The following is a 25,389-nucleotide window of genomic DNA, read 5'->3' as shown; positions in this document are numbered from 1 at the left end:
ATGAACGATTCTGTAAGTGATGGATAAAGGTGCAGGTCGGAGCAGTGCAGGCAGCGATGGCAAATCTGTATGTGTCTATTCCAGGGAGGAATCATCACCCCCTCTATGACAAAAGGGGTCTAGTGTAATCACTCTGCCACCACCAGGTTTGTAGACTGGTTTCCTCCCCTCCACATCCAGGGGAGAGGCTCTGAGTGGGTGTCTGCTGTGGGGAAGATGGGCCCTCAGCAGTGGTGATAGATTAGGACTGAAAAGAGGAAGTCAGTGAGATTGGACCCATGTGCAGCCATGTTGTTGGGCCCGTGGGGCCATGTTGCTGGACCCTGCTGCCATGGCCATTTTGTACAAGAGCTCACTGAATAAGCACTGGGGAAGAGGCTGCCTGGCCTCCCCAGGTATCTTCTTGTTCACTTGATTATTGAGAGCTTCCACATAGATACTCGAATCTCATCACGCTGTGCTCCTCTGAGAGGTCCATCATTTGCATATCTCTTTCCCAGCCCTCCTTGTTACTGACCTCCCAGTCCTGTTCCTTCCCATCCTGCCTTACTGTTAGCTCCTGCCCATGGATTGACGTAGCTCCATTCTTCCTGATATCTCTCAGTCCAGACAACATGGAAAACCAATTTACTGCTCGAAATTCTGCCTATCAGAGGCTTACCCTTCATGACTATCCTTCAGAGCCCCGTACCCCCCACGTAGGGCTATATTGCTACAGCTGACCACTTCTGGTTGGTGTTAATGATATGTCACAGAATCATCCACAAGTCAGGCCTGACATTTTTCCTCTTATGTTGGTTGATCATCCAGAACTTCCGATGAGGACATAAGTGTGGACTGAGGGAGAGGACGTAAAGCAACAGACATCGGAGATGCAGGAGTCTGACGCCTTCCCGTGCAACTCACACCATGTGGAACTGCTTGAGCCTGATTGCTTATATACCATTTGCACGGGACAGTGGAAGCCTCCTGCACACACCTAGCCTAACAAGAGGCTCAAAGTTGGGTTCTTCTGGTCACATGGTCATTAGATGTTCCATAGTCAGGCATTCAGCACCAGGGCCTGATAGCAAGCATGAACTGTTTCTCAAAAGAAGAGTTTTCTGTAGACAGGACATGGCTGTGTTCCAGCACCCTTAGAAGCCATTGAAGTGTTCCACCTGGAAGGTCCCAAAGGTCCTGTGCATATCTCTGTTTGCTATGGACACTTTGATATAATTGGATCTGTCAGGTCATGCAGAAACCAAGGCACACAGCACCTGCACTGCTGCCTCAAATGGCTCCAGAGCCTTCTCTTGCTCTGAGCCCCACTCAGCACTTACAGTGTACTTGGTATTATAAATGGCTGAGAGCAGCAGATGTGCATGTTTCTATGTGTCATCTCCCAAATCCAAAGAAGCCTGTCAAGATTCACGCTTCTTTATTTACTGAAAGGCTGCATGTTGATGATAATTATAATAATAACAATAATAAAACAACAGCCCTAGACGTCTTAGGGCAATTTATTAGAGAAACAGCAGACTAAACTGAGGTTGGGACCAGGGCTGTGGCTGGAGTGGCAGGCTGCTCGCTCTGGGCCTGGGGAAGGCGTTGCTGCCCTGGTGGGAGCAGGTCGCACTTAGGGCTCAGATGTTTGCTCTTGGAACACTTGGCTTGAAATTCATGGGAGCTGGTGTAGAGTTAGACGTCTTATCACACGTTTGAAAAGTACTCCTCATTTGGGAATTTACTATTACCATAGTTTCATTTCCTCTTCTTTAAGATTGTGATCTATATTTCGGTGTCTTCCTTTAACTTGTTGAGGCTATAATTGGGGTCGTTTTCTTTTCTATGTAAATATAGACTATCTCTCTGAGTTTCAAAGTTATATATTGAGTTTTAGGCACTTGGTAGGCATTTTGGATGATCTTATTTGGCAAAGAAGAGTTGGCCCTGTCTTAGCAACAGTATTTGTGGCAGGACTTGGTGAAATTGGGCAGGAGTTCTTTTTAATAGCCTGCTTCTAAATCAGTCCATCAACAAATAAATGCCACCAGCTCATGAGTAACTAACTGAGTGAGGGCAGAGGTTGGAGGGATCCCGGGGTGCTACGGGAATTGTCACCCACATTTCTTCTAAGCCCAGACACTCTGCTCCAACCAGACCTTTGCTGGTCAGCCCTACTGAAAAGACACCCTGTAACATTAGGTCCATTATACGGACAACCTCCCCCCCAAAAAAATATCCCTACTTCCAATAGTCACCTGAATCTGAACAGATTTAAAAGCTTCAATCAGATTTAAATTAAGTTCACTGCAACATAAGAGAACTCTTCTGCAAGCCATAGAATGAATCTAGAACATGCAGGTCAAACATAATAAGTTCTGTGCATTCTAAAGGGTGTACTAGAAAATGAAAGTGTATGGATAGTTTGAAAAATTTTGTTTCGAAACATGTAAAATGGACTGCAACTAGCACAGAAGTTGAGAGGGTTCCTTTCTGCACAATTTAGCACTTTTTCTTCTTCTTGAAGGCAAATCTATAAAAAGTGTTATTCCCAATTAGTTCTGTCGCGTCCCTAAAAGCATTGCTAACTTTTTACACCAAAGAGGGAGGCATCATGAATTTTAAGAATTTACTGCTCTGTGGTAGGAAGGAGTTGGGAAAAGAAAGGGCAGAAGTAGGTCACACATACCAGAGATGCTCAGGCCACTCAAACACACATGGGAATAATTTCCAAAGAAGGCAATGAATCATTCTTGAGTATTCATTCTTCCTGTTCTGTGACTCGGTGAGAGCATTTTTTGTTCTATGGACTAGGGTTTCCAGGCGGGAATTCCCACCCATTCTCAGGAATTTTTTTCTCTTTCCCGTTCACGAATCCCGAGATATAAACTGTTTTCTGTTTTCCACGATGAATCGTTTCCACAAAGTGATGGCTGATACTACCAACCACCTGGGTTCAAGGAGCCGATTTTCCCAATTTCCTGACCAACTTTTCTCAGGGAATGGAAAAAGATTCCCAAGAACGGGCAGGAATTCCTGCCTGGAAACCCTAGTGATAAATAAGAAAAATGTACAAGAGATACATTGTGAATAGTACCTTTATTTCCCATTGTGGATATTACTGGGTTCAAGAAGCCAATTTTCCCAATTTCCTGACCAACTTTTCTCAGGATTCGGGAATGTGAAAGCGAAAAACATTCACGAGAACGGGCAGGAATTCCTGCCCAGAAACCCTACTATGGACACGTTTCTAGGATGTAGAGGGAGCTGTGTTTCTAAAGACAAACCACAGCATTGAAGTAGGAGCTGAAGGAAAGCACAAGGGACCTGGAATGATTTACTACAACTTGCTTCACTTCTTTCCACGGCTTCACTGACCGTCCCAATCCTAAGTAGACTTCAGCACCCCTTTACCAAAGGCCGGTAGGAGAAGGAAGAAGATTTTCCCAGGGTGCTTTGGGTGGTCAGAAGATGGGTAAGACAGACAAAACCACATCTCTACTCGTCATTTACTTCTGAATCTAAATACTAAAGCCATCAAAATAGCTGTATTTTTGTGAAGTGTTTTTAATGGATCGTCCATTTGAAAAATCGTGCCAGGGTCACACTGGTGAGAGGTTTTGTCTCGTGCACCGAATGTGGTGACGGGCCGTGGGAGACAGAGGTCCAGCCTGTCCCATGTGGAAATGGTAGTGGATCTGGGAGCGGCAGGCACGCCATGGTGCTCGGCCTGATAACCTGTAAGTTATAAATGGGAATTTCTAAGTTGTCTCTTCGCCATTTGTTGGTTAGTGGGAAGACGTAGGACAGTCCACTTAAGAGTGTTTGTTCTTGGCAGTCCCTGGACCTCAGCTGAGCATGGCATCTGACTCACAGGAGAGTGTGTTCCTCAGGGCAGAGAAGGTGACTCTCCCACCAGTAGGACTGAGCTGTGAGGCATGGAAGGACGAAGCCTAGGGCACAAAGAGAAGAAAGCCTGACCCTTTGACTCAAGAAGTGTGGAGAAGAGAGGAGAGAGACAGGCGGGGAGAAGGCAGAGTTCAGGGGTGTGTGAGCTAACGCGCCTCTTCTTGGAGCAGGACGTCAAGGGCTATGAGTATATGCCTTACGGTGGTCGACGGAGTAGAACATTCAGCAGAAGGTGCCGGGGGCTGGAGAACACGGTCAGGGAGACTGGTTTTGGGGGGAAGTTGCAGTCCTCTCTGGGAAACCCTACGTAACCACATCCATGGTGGCTCAAGAATGACTGGAGCAGTGGCTGGGGACTTGTCTGTCAATGTCAAGCTGGGCCCCGCAGCTTGTGCATGGAATGCAGGGATCCAGGGGTTCCCATGTGCCCAGGGGAGTAAAGGATGAACCGCTCTGTGGTCAGCTGGACTGCTGAAGCCCGGGACCCAGAAGGGGAGGCTGACAACCAGGAGCCCGAGGTTAGGAGACCTCAGTGGGGTCACGGCCTGCAGCAGGGTGTGCCGTTTAGGACAAAGGATAACGAAGACTGGTGACTCTTTGATACGGTCCAGACCCCAGACCAGCCCTGTGAGGCAGAGCCCAGCCTAGAAGCAGACAGAAAGGCATCGCAGGGCTTCCGCTGTGTCCAGAGACTCAGAAAACAAAGCTAGGGGATTGAAGAAATTGCTCTAATCCAAGCAATGAATTAGAATACACTAGAAGGACTCCGTGTGTGCCAGTCGCCCTGTTGCTCGCTCATTGCCACGTGAGCAGGAAAGCCTGCCCCTAGTGCCAGATGCAATCGTGGGAAGGAGGAGCGAGAGGGAGGGAGTGGCCCCTTGAGAAGTTGAACTTTAAACTGCTTGAACGTTTTCCAGGAGGAAAGAGTTTTTAATCAGAGAATAAATAGGCAGGTTTGAGTCATTTTCTCTGCTTCCTTCTCATCTTAGAGCTCTCGCATGGCCCCCCACAGTGGCTTCCACTTACCTGCCTCTGTCCTTTTTCACCTCGCCATCTCCCCCCCACTACCTGAGTAATCCTGGAAAAGCACAAATATCGTGTCTCCAGTTACTCACCTGTCTAGGACCCTGCAGTGGCTCCCAGGGGCCTCAGGTGAAGCCCAAGTTCTTTTTTAAATTAAATGTATTGGGGTGACATTGGTGAGTAAAATTATATAGTCTTCAAGTGTACAATTCTGTAATACATCACCTGTATATTGCATTGTGTGTTCACCACCCAAAGTCAAATCTCCTTCCATCACCATATATTTGAGCCCCTTTACCCTCTCCTACCCCCTTACCCTCTGGCAACTACTTCATAGCCTCTGTCCACAACCCTGCTGCAGACCTGTTGAGCAACATGCACGTCCTAAGGGTGTGCTCTGCCCTCAGCCTGGACACCTGGACAACCTTGCCCGTCCTTAGGGCCCTGGCCCAGGCATCACCAGCTCCTGGACACCTCCCCATCTCTCCTCGAGCCCATTTCAGGTAGCCCTTACCACACTGGGCCTGGTTGTCCTTTACAGCAAGCTGTCCCAGCCGCTCCTCAGGGAAGGTATGTGTGGCTAGGAGAACCCTGTGAGGTTTGCATGCTAAAACCCTAGGCTCTGCAGCTGTTATTTGCTTATACTGTAGCTGTGGTGTTTACATATAATTGATATTTCTAAGTGAGTGCCTGATGATGGTTTGCTCTCTTTGGAAGGTAAACATTCTCCTTTTCTCTCCACTCTTAGTTGTCTTAATCCCTTTATTTTGAGAGTGAATGGGACAGTGAATTTTAGCCTACCATGTTTGATCACAAATTCGGAATTGATGAAGTGTGAATTAGTGAGTTTTTAATGTATAGTTTTTCATAGTCCTATGATCTCCACTCTAATTACGTGGTCTGGTTCCAAATGCAGCCAACTGCCAACTCTTGATACTTTTATTATAGACAGAAGAAATGTACCAGACTTTTGTGTAGTAGAGGGAGCAAAAAGCATCATTACCCAGGTGATAATGAAGAGAAAATTCTCAGTGCGCCAAAGAGCTGTGCATTTTTACTGAGTGTTCGTTAGCTGTCTTCTGTGCAGGGAATCAACAGGAAATCACCCAAAGGATAGAAAGCAGACAGAGAGGCATCACAGGGCTTCCGCTGTGTCCAGAGACTCAGAAAACAAAACTAGGGGATTGAAGACATTGCTCTAATTCAAGATGGCAGAGGAATGCACTGGGCTCTAATACAGATACTGGGGTTTTTTGTGTGTGTTTGTTTCCTGTAAGTACAGTCATTGCAGATAAAGCCAGGAAATGTAATCAAGGTTTCTAAAGCAAGTCATTTATTTGCCAATGAGGTGTAATGTGTATATGTGTCTCTATTAGTCAGAATTCTCCAGAAAAACAAAACCAATAGGATGTGTGTATGTATATAAGTACATCTATATGTGTGAAATAAAGATATTTCTTAAAAGGAATTTTTAAGAAATGATTATGATTATATAGGCTGACAAATCCCAAGAAATGCGGCTGGAGATCCAGGAGAGCCAATGGCGTAGGTCCAGGGTAAAGGCCAGCAGGCTTGAGACCCAGGAAGAGCTGATGTTTCAGTTTGAGTCCAGAGGCAGGAAAAAGCCAATGTCCCAAGTTGAACACATCACACAGAATTCTCTCTTACTTGGGGAACCATCAGCCCCTTTGTTCTATTCAGGTCCTCAACTGATTATTAGATGATGCCTACCCATATTAGGGGAGCAATCTGCTTTATTCATTCTGCCGATTCAGATATTAATGTCATCCAGAAACCCTCACAGACACATCCAGAATAATGTATGACCAAATGTCTAGGAACCCCATGGTCCAGTCAGGTTGACACATACAATTAACCATCACAGTGTCGAAGTGATTTCCGAGCCCAGAGTCTCTGTAGTGATTCCAGCCCCTCCTGCCCCCTCTCACAGTGCCAGTAGTGAAGACCCCCTTGTGAACTCTGCTGGGCATGCCTGGGCATGTGGAGAGGCACAGAGCAAGAGTCCAGCAGGTTTCATAACTTTCTGTTTAGAGCAGAGTTTCTCAGCCTTGGCAATTGACATTTTGGACCAGACAATTCTTTGTTGTGGGGGTCTGATCTGGGCATCACAGGACATTTAGCGGCAACCCTTGGCATTTACCTACTAGATGCCCATGGCATGTTCCCAGCTGTAATGACTAAAAACTTCTCCAGACATTGCTAAATGTCCCCTGGGAGGCAATATAGCCTTGGTTGAGAACCACTGGTTTAAACTCCTACTGCCTTGACCAGGCCCCATATTCCTGCTAACTGCCTCCACTTTGTGCTTAGGGTGTGTTTGGGTGCCTATCTAATACCATCCCAAGACTTCCTGCCACCAGACACTGCCAGCAGAGGCCACAGAAGCATCTCCCCCACCTTTACCAATCCTTACTTCTGAAGAAGTTTCCACTATGATCTGACAGGTAGGATATGCAATCCAATCTCATATGGATGGAGGTATTAAGATCTCTTAACCAATTTTCAACTTGCAGACCTGCTCTCATTTGCCAGAAATAAAATCATGGTGTTGCTTCTGTTTAATGGAGGAAATTTTGCCTAAAATAGCATGAGCCTGTAGCCTCCCTGAAGTGTCAGAAGGGTCAGTGGTTCAGAAGGAGGTCACTGGGGCTATGGGAGCTGGTGCCCAGCAGTCTTAGGCTGACGGCATCTAGACTATCGGAAGCCATGTTTTTCTTTATCAGGAATGTCTTAATTTCTCCTTCTTCTTTCTTTTTTTTTCTTAAATTAGTTTCAGATGTACAAAACAATGTAATAGATATTTACTCTCCTCACAAAGTGATAACCCCTTCCTCCAATCTACTATCCCTCTGACATCGTATATAGCTTTTACAATTCCATTGACTCTATTCCCTATGCTGTATTTCACATCCTGTGCCTGTATATATATTTAATTATAGTTGACATTCTTTATTATTCACCTTCAGCCTCAGGTGTGCACTGCAGTGGTCAGGCATCTACACTGTCCCTGAGGTGGTCTCCCTAATATGACAAGTGTCCATCGGATACCCTACAAAATCTTTACAACATTCTTGATTATATGTGGAGTCTCCTTCATATTTGAAGGATAACTTCTCTGGATATAGAATTCTTAAATGATAGTTCTTTCCTTCTAGTTCTTTGAATATGTCATTCTTCTATCTTGTGGTTTCCATGATTCCTGATGAGAAGTCAGCAATTAATCCTATTGAGGATTCCTTGTATGTGATAAGTCATATTCTCTTGTTGTTTTCAAGATTCTGTCTTTTTCTTTGACTTTTGACAATTTGACTAGGATGTACCTAGGAAACAGGCTTGGAGAGATTCAGTTATTCACCCCAGGTTGCAAATCTAGTTATTCAAATAAACATTGGTCTCATTCCATCAATGCTCAGCTTACTGTTGACACACTGCTTCCAAGTAGCATAATTTACTGCAATCTACCCAAAAAACTCAAATGTCATCTAAACCATATCTTAGATTATATTAAGTATAATCTTTACTTCCAAAAGTAAATGTCAATTTCGTATCATATCTACTTGGTGGGCTATCCTAAGGAATGTGAAGTGGCATCTTTTTTAATTTATCCTATCTAGAGTTCGTTGAGCTTCTTGAATGAGCATATAACGTTTTTTGTCAAATTTGGGAAGTTATCCATTATAATTTATTCAGATATTTTTCTATTTCTTATTCTCACTACAGTTTTTCTGGCATGCTTAATGGTGTTCCAGAAGTCTTTGAGACTCGCTTCATTTTTCTTTCTGTACTTCAGACTGGATAATCTCAATTTCAAACACTTTCAAAATTTATCTTCAAGTTGCCTGATTCTTTCTTCTGTCAATTCACATATGCTGTTGAGTCTTTCTAGTGATTTGTAAATTTGCAGTTATTCACTTTTCAAGTCTAGTATTTATGTTTGGTTCTTTTTCATAATTTCTGTCTAGTTATCGATATTCTCTGATGAAACACCACCATTCTCATACTTTCCTTTAATTCTTTAGACGTGATTTCCTTTAGTATTAGGTCAGTGCAAAAGGAATTGTGGTTTAAAAGGTTAAAAATAATTGCACAGAGCACAGTTACTTTTGTACCAACCTAATACTTTGAGCATATTTGTAAATAGTTAATTTAAAATCCTTTCCAGTAAGTCCAGTACATGTTCTTTCTCAGGGACAGTTTCTATTGACTGTTTATTCCCCTGTGTGAGTCATTTTTCTCTTTTCATATCATGGCTTTTTGTTATTGTTGAAAACTGGACATTTCAAATAATATAATGTGGCAACTCTGAAAATCAGATCTCACCTTCTCCTGTGTTGTTTTTGTTTGTTTAGTGACTTTGACTTTTCCAGACTAATTGTGTAATTTCAGTATTCTTTGTCATGTGTGGCCACTGGAGTTCTGCTTGGTTAACTTAGTGGTCAGCTGATTGGACATCAATTTCTTTTTTTATTTTTCTTTCTTTCTTTTTTTTTTTTATTTCAGGTGCACAAGACAAAGTAATACTTAGATGTTTATCATTTATATCCCTCACACTGTGTGAATCCCCCTCCCCCAATCCACTACCCCTCTGACATCGCACACAGCCATTACATTTCCACTGTCTCTATTCCTAATGCTGTGCTCCGCTTCTTGTAAGTATATACGTCTACATATATATAAACTTGTAGTTGACATTCATTATTGTTCAGCTTCAGCTTCAGGTGTACAGTGCAGTGATCAGGCATCTCTACATCATCCCTGAGGTGGTCTTCCTAACGAGCCAAGTGTCCATTAGATACCCTACAAAATCTTTACAACATTATTGATTACATTCCCCAAATTAATTTTCAAAATCCCGTGGCCATCTTGTGGTTACTGACTGTTTTTAAATCCCCTTTCCTTCCCTCTTATCCCCATCCCCCTGCCATCTAGCAACCCTCAGTTTTTCCTCTATGTCTCTAAAACTGTTTCTGATTAGTTCATTCACTTATTCGTTTCTTTAGATTCCACACATAAGTGAAATGATGTGGTATTTGTCTTTCTCTGTCTGACTTATTTCACTTAACATAATGCTCTCTAGGTCCATCCATGTTGTTGCAAATGGTAAGATTTATTTCTTCTTTATGGCTGCATAATACTCCATTGTATAAATGTACCACAGTTTCTTAATCCAGTTGTCTACCGATGGGCATTTCAGTTGTTTCCATGTCTTGGCTATTGTGTATAGTGCTGCAATAAACATAGGAGTGCATAAAGTTTTTTGAATTAGAGTTTTAGATTTCTCCGGATAGATACCTAGGAGTGGAATTGCTGGACCATAAGGTAGTTCCATTTTCAGATTTTTGAGATACCTCCATACTGTTTTCCATAGTGGGTGCACCAATCTGCATTCCCACCAACAGTGCACAAGGGTTCCCTTTTCTCCACATCCGTGCCAGCACTTGTTGTTTGTTGATTTATTGATGATAGCCATTTTGACTGGGGTGAGGTGGTATCTCATTATAGATTTTATTTGCATTTCTCTGTGGACATCGATTTCTTGAATCAGTAAACCTCCCAGCCTTTGCCAAAGGGACTCTGTGTTTGTTTTGGAGTATGTTTTCAATGCTCTTGAAGGCAATTAGCCTTCATGTCTTGCTTGCTTAGTGCCTGAAGGCTGATCTAGATGTGAGAAATTAGAACTTGTTTAGCTCTTTCCTGAGCATATGCACAGGTTTCTGTATGTACATGCCCCATACGTGCACATGGTCTTGTAGATTTCCAAGAATATATTAGAGCTTTTCAAAGCCCCCTGTGGGCAACTCATTCCCCAGGTTTTCCATTGAAGTCTTTTGATTGACCTCTTGTTATCTCCAGCTAGTAACTCTGCTGTGTCCCTTTCTTGGGCCGCCTTCTGTTCTTTGCACTCCCAACTCATTGAACCCTATGCAATTCCAAGACCGAGTGTGGCACTTAGAACAAGAATTTGGATGCACCTTTCTTTGCAACCTCTCACCTATCAGACATGCACTTGAAGTGTAGGAGTTATTTATATTCTTGAAACGTGCTGAATATCCTTCAGTTCTTGATGTTGGTTTGACCAGGCTGCTGACTCTGGGTTCAGTGGAGCTGACCTTCTGAAACCAAGCCATGTCTGTTACTGAAAGCTTCGTATCACTTGCTGGGAGGTAAAGATTTATTCACTGGGACATGTGGCAGAAGCCAGCCTGCTTCACATTCCTTAGGATAGCCCACCAAGTAGATATGATATGAAATTGACATTTGCTTTTGGAAGTAAAGATTACATTTAATATAATCTAAGATGTGGTTTAGATGATATTTGAGCTTTTGGGGTAGAATGCAGTAAATTATGCTACTTGGAGGCAGTGTGTCAACAGTAAGCTGAGCATTGATGGAATGAGACCAATGTTTATTTGAATAACTAGATTTGCAACCTGGGGTAAATAACTGAATCTCTCCAAGCCTGTTTCCTCAGAGGAAGAAACAGATTGTTGATATCTATTGCCTAGTTAAGTAAGGACTTATATACTTGTTATTATTGACTGTCCTTTTTTTGTTTGTTTGTGAAAACCTGAAAACAACTGTCTCTATTATTTCCCTTTTATTTGAAAGAGTTATCCCCTCCTCCCCACACTGAACTCACTATCATAAAAACTTGTATTTGTTCCTGTTTTTTTTTTATAATCGATACTATCTAATCAATCTAAAAAGCTTTATGAATACTTAGTAACAAAATTTCAGTTCCTCTTGAGGTGAGGAAGCAAGAGTTCTTTTATTTATATATGTGGTTATGCCAGCTTGAGGTGTTTTTTTTCTTTTCTTTTATTGCAAGGGACAGAAACAGCCTTCACCTAACTCAAGTAAGACAAGGACATTTTTGGAAAGAGACTTGGACGCCTCAGCGAGAGGAACTGAATGACTCTGAGGATCTTGGTACTTGGTGGTAGGAACAGACAGAGAACCTTTTCCTGGAGGGGCTCTGGGGATCACTCAGCTCCAACCACAAACAATCTTTGGGTCACTTGGTATAGGATTCAAATTGCAGGGAGAAAGTCTCATTGGCGGAGCTTGATGGATCCTGTGTTTATTTTTTGCCTGGGGAGACAGAAGCTTCAAGATGGACGGTTCCACCAACACCACACAAAATGTAGACGTGGGAGTTTCCAAAAATGAAGTTAGGTCATGTTACCAAATTGCTGGGGTTGGGGGTGGATTTTGGGCAGAGGGAGGCATCATGTGTCTACTCTCCAAGTGCAATTTTATGGGCACTACCTGAATTGATCAAAGCCTGCTTGGCAGAAGCCACCTTGACGTGAACTGAGTAAACACCATGCTTTAAATTCAGGGGCTGTGAGAAACCTCTCTCCACCCTTTAAATCTTTTCAAATATTTGGTCAGTGTTTGGCAATTCAACTGGTAAAGATTTATAAAGTAGTAGTTAGGATAGTGAAAAGTTACGTCATCTGAGAGATGGCTTCAGGGTCTAGGGGAATTCTGAGGTTTGTCTGACAAGAGAGATGTTTAAGGATGTATCCCCTTTAAGAAGGGAGGTACAGCGCCCAGAGCCCAAACTGACCCTGGATCTGACTCCACTTCTTTGACTGCCATTCGTGTTACATCAGGCAGGCATTTAGTCAAGCTCAGCATCCATTTTATTGTCCGTCACATGGGACTGATAATTCCACCGCTCATAGTTTTATTAGTGTTAAATGACATTATCTACAGCACCTAGTGCATCCTCTGCTAAACTCAAGGTACTGGTATCCCTTCCCCCAAACTTCTCACTACCTCCCCCAAAAACATGGATTCAATATCTTGGCGAGGCATGGAGGAAATAAAGACTAACAGTGCACGGCCCCTGCCCTCAAAGAGCTCTGTCGTAAGCAGACCGTTAGGTATAGGCCAGCAGCATGAGATGTGCCAAAGCAGAGGGCTGGGTGTAGAAAATGGGGGCACCTCAGCTGGTCAGGGAAGCTTTTCCAGAGTAGAGATGGATCCTTAACTTGAGAAGCTTCTCGGTGACCTGGTGAGGAGGGAGCCCTGAAGCACACAGTGCTTGGAGGGACTGCAGGTGCTCTGGCAGGACTGGACTATACCCACGCCCAGGGTAAGCGTGTGGCACAACTGGAGAACTGGCCCAGGTTCACTCAGCTAGGAAGGGCTTGGGATCTCAAGCCAGGAGATTTCGTCTCCTCCTGTCCTGGAAAACCTCGTTAGCAAAGTGCAGTTCTCCCAGATATCTTTATTTTGTCCTGAAAGAGGGCGGGAGGGAATACCTAGTACAGACTGACTACTGTGCAGGGGCATGGATGTCAGTAATGGCTGGATCAGGTTGCAGCAGGCATCATAATTCCTTTCTAAGTTAACAGCTGACATGACACAGGATTCTCAAATGATGCAGATAGCATAATGTCTTCATTTAGCCAGAGCTAAGCCTGAGCTTCGTAATAGATGTTTCCTTCTGGCTATAGGACTGCCATGAGGTTAGTAAAGATTTTTGCTTGTTTTAGTTTTGAATTTTCTATTCATTTTAGGAAATACTTATGTAAAGGTGTTTTTTTTTAAAATCAGTATTCATATCTTTTCCCCAGATCCTATAAAGGAAGGAAGCCAAAGGAAACTAAGCTATAAACTTGAATGCACATTTTAAGTAGTTAAAAAAAAAATCAGTATTTTTCATCTGCCTTACCTCTACTTAACTTGCATGTTTTTCCACTGAAAATTCCAAAATTAAATAGCCTTTATTTATAAGCTTAATTTCAGCAGCTGCTTTATCAGCAGCTTGAGCAACAGGGGAATGTGATAACAGGAGTTTCTTTGGGTCTCAGCAGAAGCTCATGCTATAATTGGGTGATATACTGACTGATAGGTCTTTTGGTGTGAAATGAACAGTGTCATGTCTTCAGGTTTCTGATCTGGATTCCTGCCAAGGAAGTGATAATGTTGATCTGCTAGCTGAGGATTTTATTCTCTCCAGTCTCCTTTCGTGTGTAGGTTGGCTGTCAGACCTACTGGAGATTTACTGGGATTCCATGACACATGCCCCAAGGACCCCCCAGTTCTCTGTAGCTATATTCTATGCTGGAAGTCAGTGTGGGTTAATCTAATCCAAGGAGCGGGGAGGCAGATTGTACTCTGAGAGCCCCCAAGTAAGAAGATTCTAGGACTCATGCTTGAATATATGCCAATTAAGTTAGATCTTTTGGTTTATCCAAGGGCTTCAAGTGTATAAAAACTGTGCAAGTTGGAAAGTCAGTCACTTAAAATTTAAATAAATGTGGGTTTGCAATTCAAGTTCACATTGGAAACAGCATGGACTTTAGGACTATCCTTTTCATACACATGGAGGGAAAGAGTTGGTCAGTGTGACTGCTTCTTATAATGACCCTTTGAGCAGCAGGGTAGGAGGCGAACGGGTTAGATTCAGGAGTCATGTCTCCTGAACTTGTAGCTTGGCATAGCCACGTACCAGTCGGTGACATTAGACCACTTATTTAACTCTTTGTGCCTCAATTTCCCTCAACGAAAGAATAGGGCTGTAGTAACTATCATATGATTTTTGAGAGACTTTTGGCATAGCCTGCCACAGACAACACCTTCCATAAAAGTGTTAGCCACTGTTGTCATTAATTAATGACCATCATCGTTACATCACATGTTTGGCTAATGACTATTATGTTTGCAGAGGATGTGATGATGATGTAGAAATTATGTCGTCTGAATTATCTAGAATCACTTTTTAACTTTCTAAAAACAATTTTTATTGTTATTAGCATGGAGAGAATGATAATAAAAAGGGCTTACAATACATCAAGCATTCTATATGTATTACGTAATGTTACACAAAATATGCAGCAAAACGTTGAACCTAGTACAATCTGCCATAGATCCTGTAAAGTTTTCTGCAGCTGTCACACATCACAGATGCCCCAAAACTATTATTATACATTTTTGTATCTCTAAGTGTACTTGGCCATCAAGTACACATAAAATATGGACTACTAATGATTTTTTTTTTGTCTCATGGCCTAGCTTTATTTTTCAGAAATCATGTTATTTTTCATTTACTTTTTTCCTCCAATATGAATACTATTCACATACACACATATATGTTTTCTGAGTATAAAGATAATAAATACTTATATAGGAGAATTTGAAATTACTGTCTTAATAACTTCAACTCTCTTTCTACACACTTTTGTCTAATTTTTCAACAATATGGACCTGGTACTTTCAGAAGGGACTTAATGAACATTTTTGAAGATATGTGTCTTACATGTCTTCTTACCAAATGTGTTTTCTAAAGCATTTTATACTAAACAGTATACCAAGGAGCTATCAATGGAAGCAGATATACCAAATTCTGTTCCTTCTTAAAGTATACAGATTATCAACAATTTAAATTTGTTGTAGCAAATTGACTTTGATACATCTACTGCAACTTCTGCTTATATATATAGTGTGATATATTTTTGTGTTTTCTCTTACTTTTGCCTTGAGTCCTTTGGTTTTAAATGTGCCTCATACATAGAACATAAAGTTTGTTGTTACCTTTTTAACACAGTTTGTCTTTTTAAAAAAGTGGTTTGGTTTAATTTATAGCTATTATAATTTACATGTTTGTCTTATTCCATTGTCTTATGTTTGTCTGCTAATTCTAACATCTGGATTATCTCAGTATACTTTTTTCCCTCTTGACCTTGGGTCCCTTTTTTTTCTTTCTATTTTTTTTCAGATGTCTAGTAATTGTTGATTATACGTTGGACATTGAGGAAGATATATTGTAGAGACTCTGGCTTCTGTAGTCTTCTAAAGATTGTTGAGTTTTCTTCTTTAAGGCAGTTAAATCATCTTGATTTTATGGAGCTTGGTTTTATACTTTATTAGGAGGGATCTATTTCAGGTTTTGTCCTTAGAGTGAATATTTTAAATAGTCTTTACTCTTAAGATGTGGCCCTTCTTGGTTTCAAAGGAAAAGCTTGAGGTGTTTACCAAGACCCTCTATCTTGGCAGGACTCTAATCCAAACTTTTCTTCACTTACAAGGGTAGCAGCTGAAATCTCTGCTCATATTTGTCTATGTTCCATGTACTGCTTTAAACTGGGCTCCTTGGAATCTCCCACACACACACACGGTTCTGGGGTCATCCAAGGATTCGAAGGGAGTTTATAAGTAGATTTTGGAACTCCCCCCCCCACCTGGGGCTCCCTCCTTTCTGAGTCTGTCTCTCCCCCTAATTCCTAGACAGCTCTGAGCTGCATCCTCTGATACCTCATGAGTTCTAGTCATCCTGCAACACTCAAACTGGTGACTATCCTCACTGAAGAGGCATTAGAAATCTGGGTGTCACCCAGTGAATATAGTTCTCTTCTTTCAAGGATTAAATCCCCTCAAACTTTTGTCTTCTCTAGCTGTTCTCTGGTACCTTCAAATAGTTATTTTTATATTTTTTTCCAAAGTTTATAATTGTTTTCTGCAGGAAGGTTAGTCTGATACAGGCTCCTTCTCTATTACTGGAACTCACTTGGATAAGTCAATTTTAATAGCTGCATAATTTTTCAAGGAATAGGCATTCCCAAATGTATTCAGCCATTTCTTTATTGAGGAAAATTTAGCTTTGTGCTATATTTTTTGCCTTCAAAAACAATGTTGATGCTAAGAGGACTGCCCTGGAGCCAGATACCTTGGTTCATTTTATTTTGTTAATCTGCTGCTTCCAAGATGTGTTTGTTACCTTAAACAAGTTATTTGACTTCTATTTGTCTCCATTTACTCATCTAAAAAATGGGTGTAATAATTGTTTCTATCTCCTAAGGTTGTGTGATGATTAAATGAGTCAATACATGTAAAATACTTAAACAGTCCTTTACTCATAGAATGCAAATTTTGTTATTACTTAAACCAGGTGTTCTAAAATTTTCTCTTGTCTATGTTGATGTGGGATCATTTTTCATTCATTGTTTTGGACACTCAGTGGTTCCTTTTAGTTTGGAAATGAAAATTCCTTAGTCCCAGGATTTTTTTGTTATTTTTTTGATAATTTATTTCTCTCTAGTCTCTCTGTTATCTCTTTCTGTATCTTCATTCAATATCTTTCTTTAGTCTTCATTTTTCTGTCTCTTTATTTGTTCTGTTTTCTGGACAGTTGCCTCATTCTGTCAAGCTTTCCATTGAATTCTTTATTGTCACAATAATGCTTTTAACTTCTGTAAGTTTGTTCTTGTTCACTAATGGAATATTTGTTTTTAGTTTGGCATCCTGTTATTTTCTTTTTCATGGATGAAATTAGTATTTTCTTTCATGTCTTAGATGATACGATGTTGTTGTTTTAGAGCTTTTTATTAAGGTGTATTGCTGGCATGAGATCAGCTAGTAGTCCACCAACTTAGGACAGATCAGGCAAGAAGTCCGAAGAAAGATCCATGTGTGTTCTCTCTCTCCCTTCTCGCTCTCTCTCCCTCCCTCTCTTCAATTCTCTTTCCTCCCTGCCCCGGGTCATAGGCCATCTACGTAAATCAGATAGAGTAGTCAGTAAACGGTATCCGGACGGTTGACCAATCATGTCAGGTTTGTGAAATGGCTAAGGACCCTTTGTCAGTGAGTTAAAGAAACTGAAGTGATAAGAAGAAACAAAAAGCAAAATAAAAATTTATGGCAGAGATAAAAGCGCATTTGGTGGCATTCTCAGGCAGTATTGCAGCAGGCCACCAAGCTCAACCAGCTGAATGTTAATATCATTCCCAGGAGAGAGACTCAGACATTTAGTGTGGGTCAGGCAACACGCCTAGTCCAATCAGCTGTGCCGCAGTTGTATAACCACACCTGCTTTGGGCCATTCCTGTGTAAACGCCTTTGAAGGTGAAGGAAAGAATGTCAATGTGTACTTGCTCCAAAGAATAGCACAGTGAAAGTATGTATAATGTGTATTTTTTTTCCTTCCCAGGCCAATTTCTTTTCTTCCCCTGCCCCATGCCAAGTGCCTTAATGGGAGAGTCCTAACATTAGATTATTTTGTAAGGAATAAGAAATTTCTTTTCAGTTTTATTTAATCCAGTAAAAGGTTTGGTGTTATATTTAGGTCATTTATCAAGTTTGCATAAACTTCTAGCAATGGCCAAGACTAGCAATGGTCAAAGAGGGAAGTCCCAGCAGTATTTACCCTTTATCACTTTTAGGACTTTAGGACTTTGGATGTTCCAAGTTAATCTTCTTACTTTTCTCTATTTTAGGTGCATCATAACACACACACATACACACACACGGTGGGATTTGTAATGATCCCGTTCAATATTTTGTCCTTGACCCTTCTGTTCTAGGTATGTTTCTAGAATGCCACTTCTGTAGACATTGACCTTGCATGATGAACCCTCATATTGAGTATTTTTGGAATTTATTTATTTATTTTTATTTTTTCTTTTTCATTTGCAAGGTTTGTGTTAACCAGTTTCCTGTAGAAGTGTCTATGTCCTTCCTCATGTTAGCTATTCCAGCTAGGAATAGTACAGACAATTCTGCCTTTGTTTTGATCTCCTAACTTGTATCCATTTGCTTTCCTTTTTAAGTCATCATCTTCTAAAGCTTGTCTAACTCTGTAGCGTCTTATCATAATTCCATTAAAGCACAGCTGAATCAAGTCAGTAATTCTATTAGAGCAGCTCCTGGAATTTGTCATCATGGGATGGCCTGACTGCAGTGTTTCCCAGCTACTTACATTTTGGATGTGAAGAGGCAGCTGTTACCGAAGAAAGAGATATCTGTGGACAAATATATTTGAGAAATACGGGGTTAAACACAATCCAACTGGTACTTTAGTGACAGACTTCTCAGAGGCTCAGATAAGCTCATATGCACTGTGCATTCCCAAGAGGGCAATATAGTTTGAAGCATTTCTCCAATTTATTTCATCGCAGCGCTCCCCTTTCTTCGACCGCTTGTGGGAACAGTGACATGAGAAATACACATTAGGGGAGTGGTGGTATAATTGCATCGTGAAGTTGTATTAATTTCCTCATTACTGAATTTTAAAATGTATTCTCTCTGCTACCATCTTAGTTGGGTATAAACCAGAGAAATCCAGAGGCAGGAGCAGCAGCCTGAGAGTCAGGCATCGGCGCCGGCCGTTTGTCTGGGAAACCGCTTCCCTCTCCTGGGCTTGCGATCGGTCACCTCTAAATGAGAGGGTCATACCTAAATGACCTCTGACTCAGGCACCCTGAGGCCTCCCCAGCTCTAAGACGCCATTTCTCTGGTTGCACAGGCAATCTAATTGTGTTTACTGTAGAGAAAGGAAGAAGCTTTGACCAGTTCCCAGAAAAGGTTTTTGCATTATTCTCTGACTTGTCCATTTAGAGTGACTGTATTTATTTCTTTACAGAAACCATTTCTTTTTCTTAAGTCTCGATTGTTCTTCTTAGATTTGATATGCTCAAAGCTGCCACTTCAGTCTTTTCTTAACTGGGCATCGTAGAATTTCCTTTAGAATGCTCAGAAACTCAACGCCAGTGGGTGGAAGTGAAGGGGATCCCCAGACATGTCACCTTCTGGGAAACTCCATGAGAGGCATCATCACCATTCATGGGTGTTTTAAAGGAAGAAGTCCGTCTCCTTTTCCACTGTGACCTCTGTTTCTTTCTAACCATTAGGAGACTAAACGGTGGGTATTTATGGAGTTTGCCCCTTGCTTTGTGGCTTACAGGTGGAATCTATTTCTAATTTACTTCTGTGGACCCGCAGGCACACTAGGTTCTCTCCCTGCCCCCACCCTCACCCCCCTCACTCCCAGCATATCTTGGATGAAGTGGACCAGATTTGCTTTGGACTAATAGCATTACTGGCATGAAAAAAAAAAAAGTTTTAATAGTTGGAATTCCTGTTGGGATTTGTCGGTTAAATCCTGAGATTACTTGGCTTCATGCAGTCATGAGCTTTTCAGTTACTTAATAAAAGACTCAAGGACTGAAACAGTTCTGCTCTGTATGAGGATTGCCATTATTTGGAGACTAAAAGGCCAGATCACCTTCACCTGAATAGCAACCAATTAGTGGGCTCTCCTGTTCTCAGCTGTCGCATGCTAGAAAGAGAGGGCAGGTTTGAAAATCTGAGGTCCAGAGGTTCCCTGTGCATCTCATGGGAAGGTGTGTGCGTGGAGTAATGGTGTGGACTCTGAGCCAGACTGAGACCCAGTGAGACCCTAGCTGTCACTGGTCATTTGTCTTAGTCGGAACATGTAACCGTGAGCCTGTGTTTTCTCATACGTAAGTGATGGCCATCATAGTGATTTCCTCCAGGAGTTTGTGGGAGTTAAGAATATGAAATATTTTATGTCTGTACGTATAGGAAAAGCTCAAGCATTCGGAAGATAGTAGTTGTTCAGTCAATAATGGTAGCTCAAAATCATTATTTTCATTACTTTTTATAATTCTCAGCATGTTCCTTGAACAAGGTTTTATATATTTGCTTTAATTACCATGTATTCATTATGATGTATGATGTCAAATATTAGCTTTAATCGAAGTGAAATTAGATTATTTTTGTGTAGCATTAGGTTTCTTTCACTTTTGATGTTTATGAAAGGTACCTTACAGACAAAGGTGTATGTAACTTGAAGCTTTTAGTAATAATAATAATAAAAATAACAACAATAATAATGCTCAGCGGCAGTAGCAGCAGAACTACTCTCTCGCTCATGAGACATAATATTACTGAAAACTCTGACGCCCCATGTGATTATTCCCAGTCAGGTCCCCTCTCTCCCCTTCAGAGGTCCCATTTTGTTCTTTATAGTTTTACCACATTTATTGCTAAATACTATATATATGTGTGTGTATGTGTGTGTATATGTACATACACACATATATCCTTTGGCGTTCTGTGTTTTTGAACCTTGTATAAAAGGAATCATTCTGTGTGCATGCTGTATACGTATGCACATGTGGCATGCTTCTCTGTCTCACATTAGTTATTTTGTTGTTTTTAAAAATTTGTTTGTTGTTGTTATTTTTAATTTTATTGGGGAACAGCATGTTTCTCCAGGGACCATCAGCTCCAAGTTGTCCTTCAATTTAGTTGTGGAGGGCGCAGCTCAGTTTTAAGTCTAGTTTCCGTTTTCAAGCTTTAGTTGCAGGGAGCACAGCCCACCATCCCGTGCGGGAATTGAACCCGCGACCTTGCTGTTCAGAGCTCGCGCTCTAACCAACTGAGCCATCCGGCTGCCCCTCACATTGTGTTTTTAAAATTCATCCATGATTATACCTATACCTACCTCATTTTCTTTTTTATTGTGTTAGAGTAGTCGATTGTATGAAATAAATACACACTATTTGTTTATCCTTTCTCCTGTTTATGGATGTTTAGGGTCATTTCCAGTTTTTATTTATTTTTGTTTTAACTTATTTTTTGCTGTTTTGAATGTGACTGCTATTAATATGCTTGAGTTAGATTGAACGATGTAAGACAGGAATTTTTACAGGTCAAAATGGTACAAACTTAGAAATTTCATATGATTCAACCTGATTGTTGCACATTTGCAAGATTATATGTGAGGAATACAGATAGGTGTGGCAGAAAGCCTAGTTCGTAAGGTACATGCATCTTCAACTTTGAAAATGGCACCTAGTTGTGTTACAAAGAGATTGCACCAGTTCATACCCACTATACGAAAGTTGCTATTGATTGTCTCACCTTCTGTCAACACTTGATAAAAACTTTCTGTTTTTGTGGCTGTGAAATGTGGTTTTAATTTGCAATTCTGTGACTACCAGTGAAATGAAGCTTATTTTCATATGGGCATTTACCTTTTTTTTTCTTCTATACGAAAATGTGGAAGTGGCTTTGGAACTGAATAATGGGTAGAGGCTGGATGAGCTTTGAGGTGCATGCTAGGAAAACATAAATATCCTTGAAAGCACTATTGGTAAAAATATGAATGTTCAGGGTAATTATGATGAGGGCTCAGTAAGAAAAGAGGAGAGCTGTAGAGAAAGGGTCTGTTGTCTTAGCGAAAACATATATCATCACTGACAGAATGTTGGTAGAAATATGAATGTGAAAGCTGCATCTGGTGAGATCTCAGACAGAAATGAGGAATGTGTTATTGGAAACTGGAAGAAAGATGACCCTTGTTATAAAGTGGCAAAGAACTTGGCTGACTTGTGCTCTAGTGTTTTGTGGAAGGTAGAACTTGCGAGCGATGAAATTGGGTGTTTAGCTGAGGAGATTTCTAAGCAGAGTATTGAGACATGGCCTGGTTTCTCCTTGCTGCTTGCAGTAAAATGTGAGAGCAGAGAGATAAATTGAAGAAAGAATTGTTAAGCAAAAGGAGTCAGAACGTGAAGATTTGGAAAATCCTCAGTTTATCCATATTGCAAAAATGAGAAAGCCTGTCTGGAGAGATCATGAAGGGTGCTCTCGCTGAAGAGACTGCAAGTGTGACTCAGGGATCCAATCAACCATTTCAGCAGAAACCAGCAATAGAGATTCGGTTATCCAGGAAAGACCGGTAGAGGACCCTCATGTCTGATGGCTTGGCCCGCTGTGAATTGCATAAGCAGGCAACAAAGTTTTTGAGAACTTACATAAGCCGAAACACTGCCAGCTTAGACTAAACAGAGACAAGATGAAATGAAGACAGGCTGTTGGACTTCTGAGATTCTACAGGATGGGCCAGTAGAGACATCTGGCTGCGAATCTGTCTTACTTTTCAAGAAAAGGAAATAATTATTCTGAAGACAATTGAGAGGCCCGCAGGGCTGCCATTGCCACCATGGCCTGGGGGGTGGGCATTCTTCTCCTCAGTTACAAAGGACAGGGCCACCTCCTGGGTTACAGTTTGCCAAGCTGTTGTGGTTGTACCCAGAGCCAAGGTGGTAGGACAGCCATCCTCATGGGCTCAGAAGGCAGGGGCCTACCCCCCCCACCCCCCAGTGGGCACAGAGGACAGAGCATGGAGCCAGAGGATTCTTCTTCTTCTTTTTTTTTTTTTAATTAAAACAGGATTATTCTTGAGCCTTAAAATCCAATGGAATTTGCTCTTATTTCAGATTTGCTTGAGAACCAAGACCCCTTTCTTTCCAATTTCTCCCATCTAGAATGGAAATGTCTATCTAATGGCTGTTACACCTATTGTGTTTTGGAAGCAGGTAACTTCTTCTCTGGTTTCACAGGTTCACAGGTGGAAAAGAATTTTCCTCAGAATGAGTCATAGCTCAAGTCTCACCTATACCTAATTGAGATTTTGGACTTAAGAGTTGATCCTGGAATAGGTTAAAACTTTTGTGCTGTTGGGATGGGGTGAATGTATTGTATTTTGCATGTGAGACGGATGTGAAATTTGAAGGGCCAAAAGGTGGAATGTTGTGGGCTAAGATGTGTCACCCCAAAATTCTGAGGTTGAAGTCCTAACCTCAGTACCTCAGATGGTGACTGTATTTGGAGATAGGATATTTAAAGAGGCAGTTAAGTTAAAATGAGCTTATTAGGGTAGACCCTACTCCATCATGACTGATACCCTTCCTTAGAAGAAGAAGAAATGTAGACGTAGACATGTACAGAGAGAGACCATATGAAGACACAGGGAAAAGACAGCCATCTGTGAGCAAAAGAGAGAGGTCTCAGAAGAAACTAATTCTGCCAACTCCCTGATCTCAGACTTCTAGCCTTCAGAACTGTGAGAAACGCAGTTTCTGTTGTTCAGGCCACCTAGTCTGAGGCAGTCAGTTACAGCTGCCCTAGCAAACCAACACACCTACCTATTGCCAATACCACTCTGTCTTGATTAATATATCTTGTAGGAAGGCGTTCAGTGCTGAGTAGAGTTAGTGAGAGTGGACATTTTCACCTTTTTTCCTGATGGTAAGGGAAAGCATTCAGTCTTTCGTCATTGAGGACTATGTTAATTGTACGTTTTTTGTTGTTTCTATTTTTTTGAACATGACCTTTAAATGACCAAGGAAGTTTCCTTCTAGTTTTAAAATGCAGAGGGTTTCTTTCATGAATGGGTGTTGAATTTTATCAAGTGATTTTTCTGCATCTGTTGAAATGATCATATGAATTTTATTTTGTTAATGTGCTGAATTACACTGATTGATTTTTGAATGCTGAACCAACATTGCATCATTTAGATAAAACTCTCTTGGTCATGGTCCATAATAATCCTTTTGAAATCTTGCTGGATTGGGTCCACTAATGTGTTTCCGAGGATGTCTGCATTTATGTTTATGATGGCCTTCAGTTCTGGATAATTGTCTAGAATTATTTATTGGATTGCATCTGAGAGCAGCCATTCATTAAAATTTATTTTTAGAAATACAATTTCCCATAATTTTTAGGTATGCTCTGCTAGCAGGGTTTTCTTTGAAATACCATCTTTTCTACTGCTAAGAAAATGGCTAAGTAAGATCATTTTACTATATTATTCCTTCCTCGGAAGAGAGTTTATTCATATCTAGTTTATATTTCATAGTCATGTGATGAAAAGTTCAAAGGATACATAATGTATATAGAATTTTTTTAAAAGTATTATAATTTTATTTTGCAATTACATATAGTACTTAGAATTTAAAACTTCAAACCATAGAAATTTAGAATTTTTGGATATTGTCTTTTGGTGTTTCTTGGAAATCGACACTATGTCCTCGTATATGCTTCATTCTATTGAAAAGATTGATTGATTTCTAATTTAAGAGTTAGGATGAATGAAACAGGCAGATGACCAGTTACCTTTTCTTTTTCTCTGCGGCCTTGCTGAAGTCCTCTGTAAATGTTTGCTGAATCTGACAGCAGAGCAAGATAGTACCGTATACAGTGTATTTAATTTGGTTTAATAACAAAATTGATTGGTTTTATTCATGGATAGTTTTTTTTTGTTTTTTTAATTATTTTTTTATATTAAATTTATTGAGGTGACAATTGTTAGTAAAGTTACATAGATTTCAGGTGTACAATTCTGTATTACATCATCTATAAATCCCATTGTGTGTTCATCACCCAGAGTCAGTTCTCCTTCCATCACCATATATTCGATCTCCCTTACCCTCATCTCCCACCCCCCACCCCCCTTACCCTCTGGCAACCACCATATAGTTTTGATCTTGCCCTTAATTTGTGGTCTCTCCTTGATTTCTCAGGTCGTGTGTCATCGTCAGTATTTGGTATTAAATCATGGGGAGGAAGCTGGACCTGTCCGGTCTGACCGATGATGAAACACAGCATGTTCTCCAGGTGGTTCAGCGAGACTTCAATCTTCGAAAAAAAGAGGAAGAACGACTAAGGTAAGGTGCTTCCGTGGCCTTCCTGGGTACAGTGACCCATGCATACCGTCTGAGGACAAGTGAAACAGCTTTCCCGAGAATGTTCCGTGCTTCTCGCCCTGAGTTCGGGAGTCTTTCTGTCATGTAAATACACACTTATGTTTATAAGAAGAGTGCCCTTCCCTTTGCAGAAAGGCTTGCTGGCATC

The 25,389-nt window shown here is 41.1% G+C and overlaps 1 protein-coding gene across 4 annotated transcripts in view; it reads left to right on the top strand.

Annotated features, from left to right (window-relative positions):
• MYRIP (myosin VIIA and Rab interacting protein) overlaps positions 1–25,389 on the top strand; it is a 224,722-nt gene that overhangs the window by 11,129 nt on the left and 188,204 nt on the right. For 3 of the 4 annotated variants that reach the window (XM_019727577.2, XM_019727578.2, XM_019727576.2), the window contains exon 2: positions 25,059–25,202. In XM_019727577.2, coding sequence (XP_019583136.2) covers positions 25,093–25,202 — 110 coding nt within the window. In that variant the 5' untranslated portion in view covers positions 25,059–25,092. Of the gene's footprint in view, positions 1–20,075; positions 20,190–25,058; positions 25,203–25,389 lie in introns of those variants that run through there. The other variant, XM_074312580.1, reaches the window with a different exon arrangement.

This window comes from Rhinolophus sinicus, linkage group LG10 (assembly GCF_036562045.2).
Source record: "Rhinolophus sinicus isolate RSC01 linkage group LG10, ASM3656204v1, whole genome shotgun sequence".
Taxonomy (NCBI): domain Eukaryota; kingdom Metazoa; phylum Chordata; class Mammalia; order Chiroptera; family Rhinolophidae; genus Rhinolophus; species Rhinolophus sinicus.
Note: the sequence above shows the minus strand (reverse complement) of the source record. Positions and strands in the feature narration are given on the sequence as shown.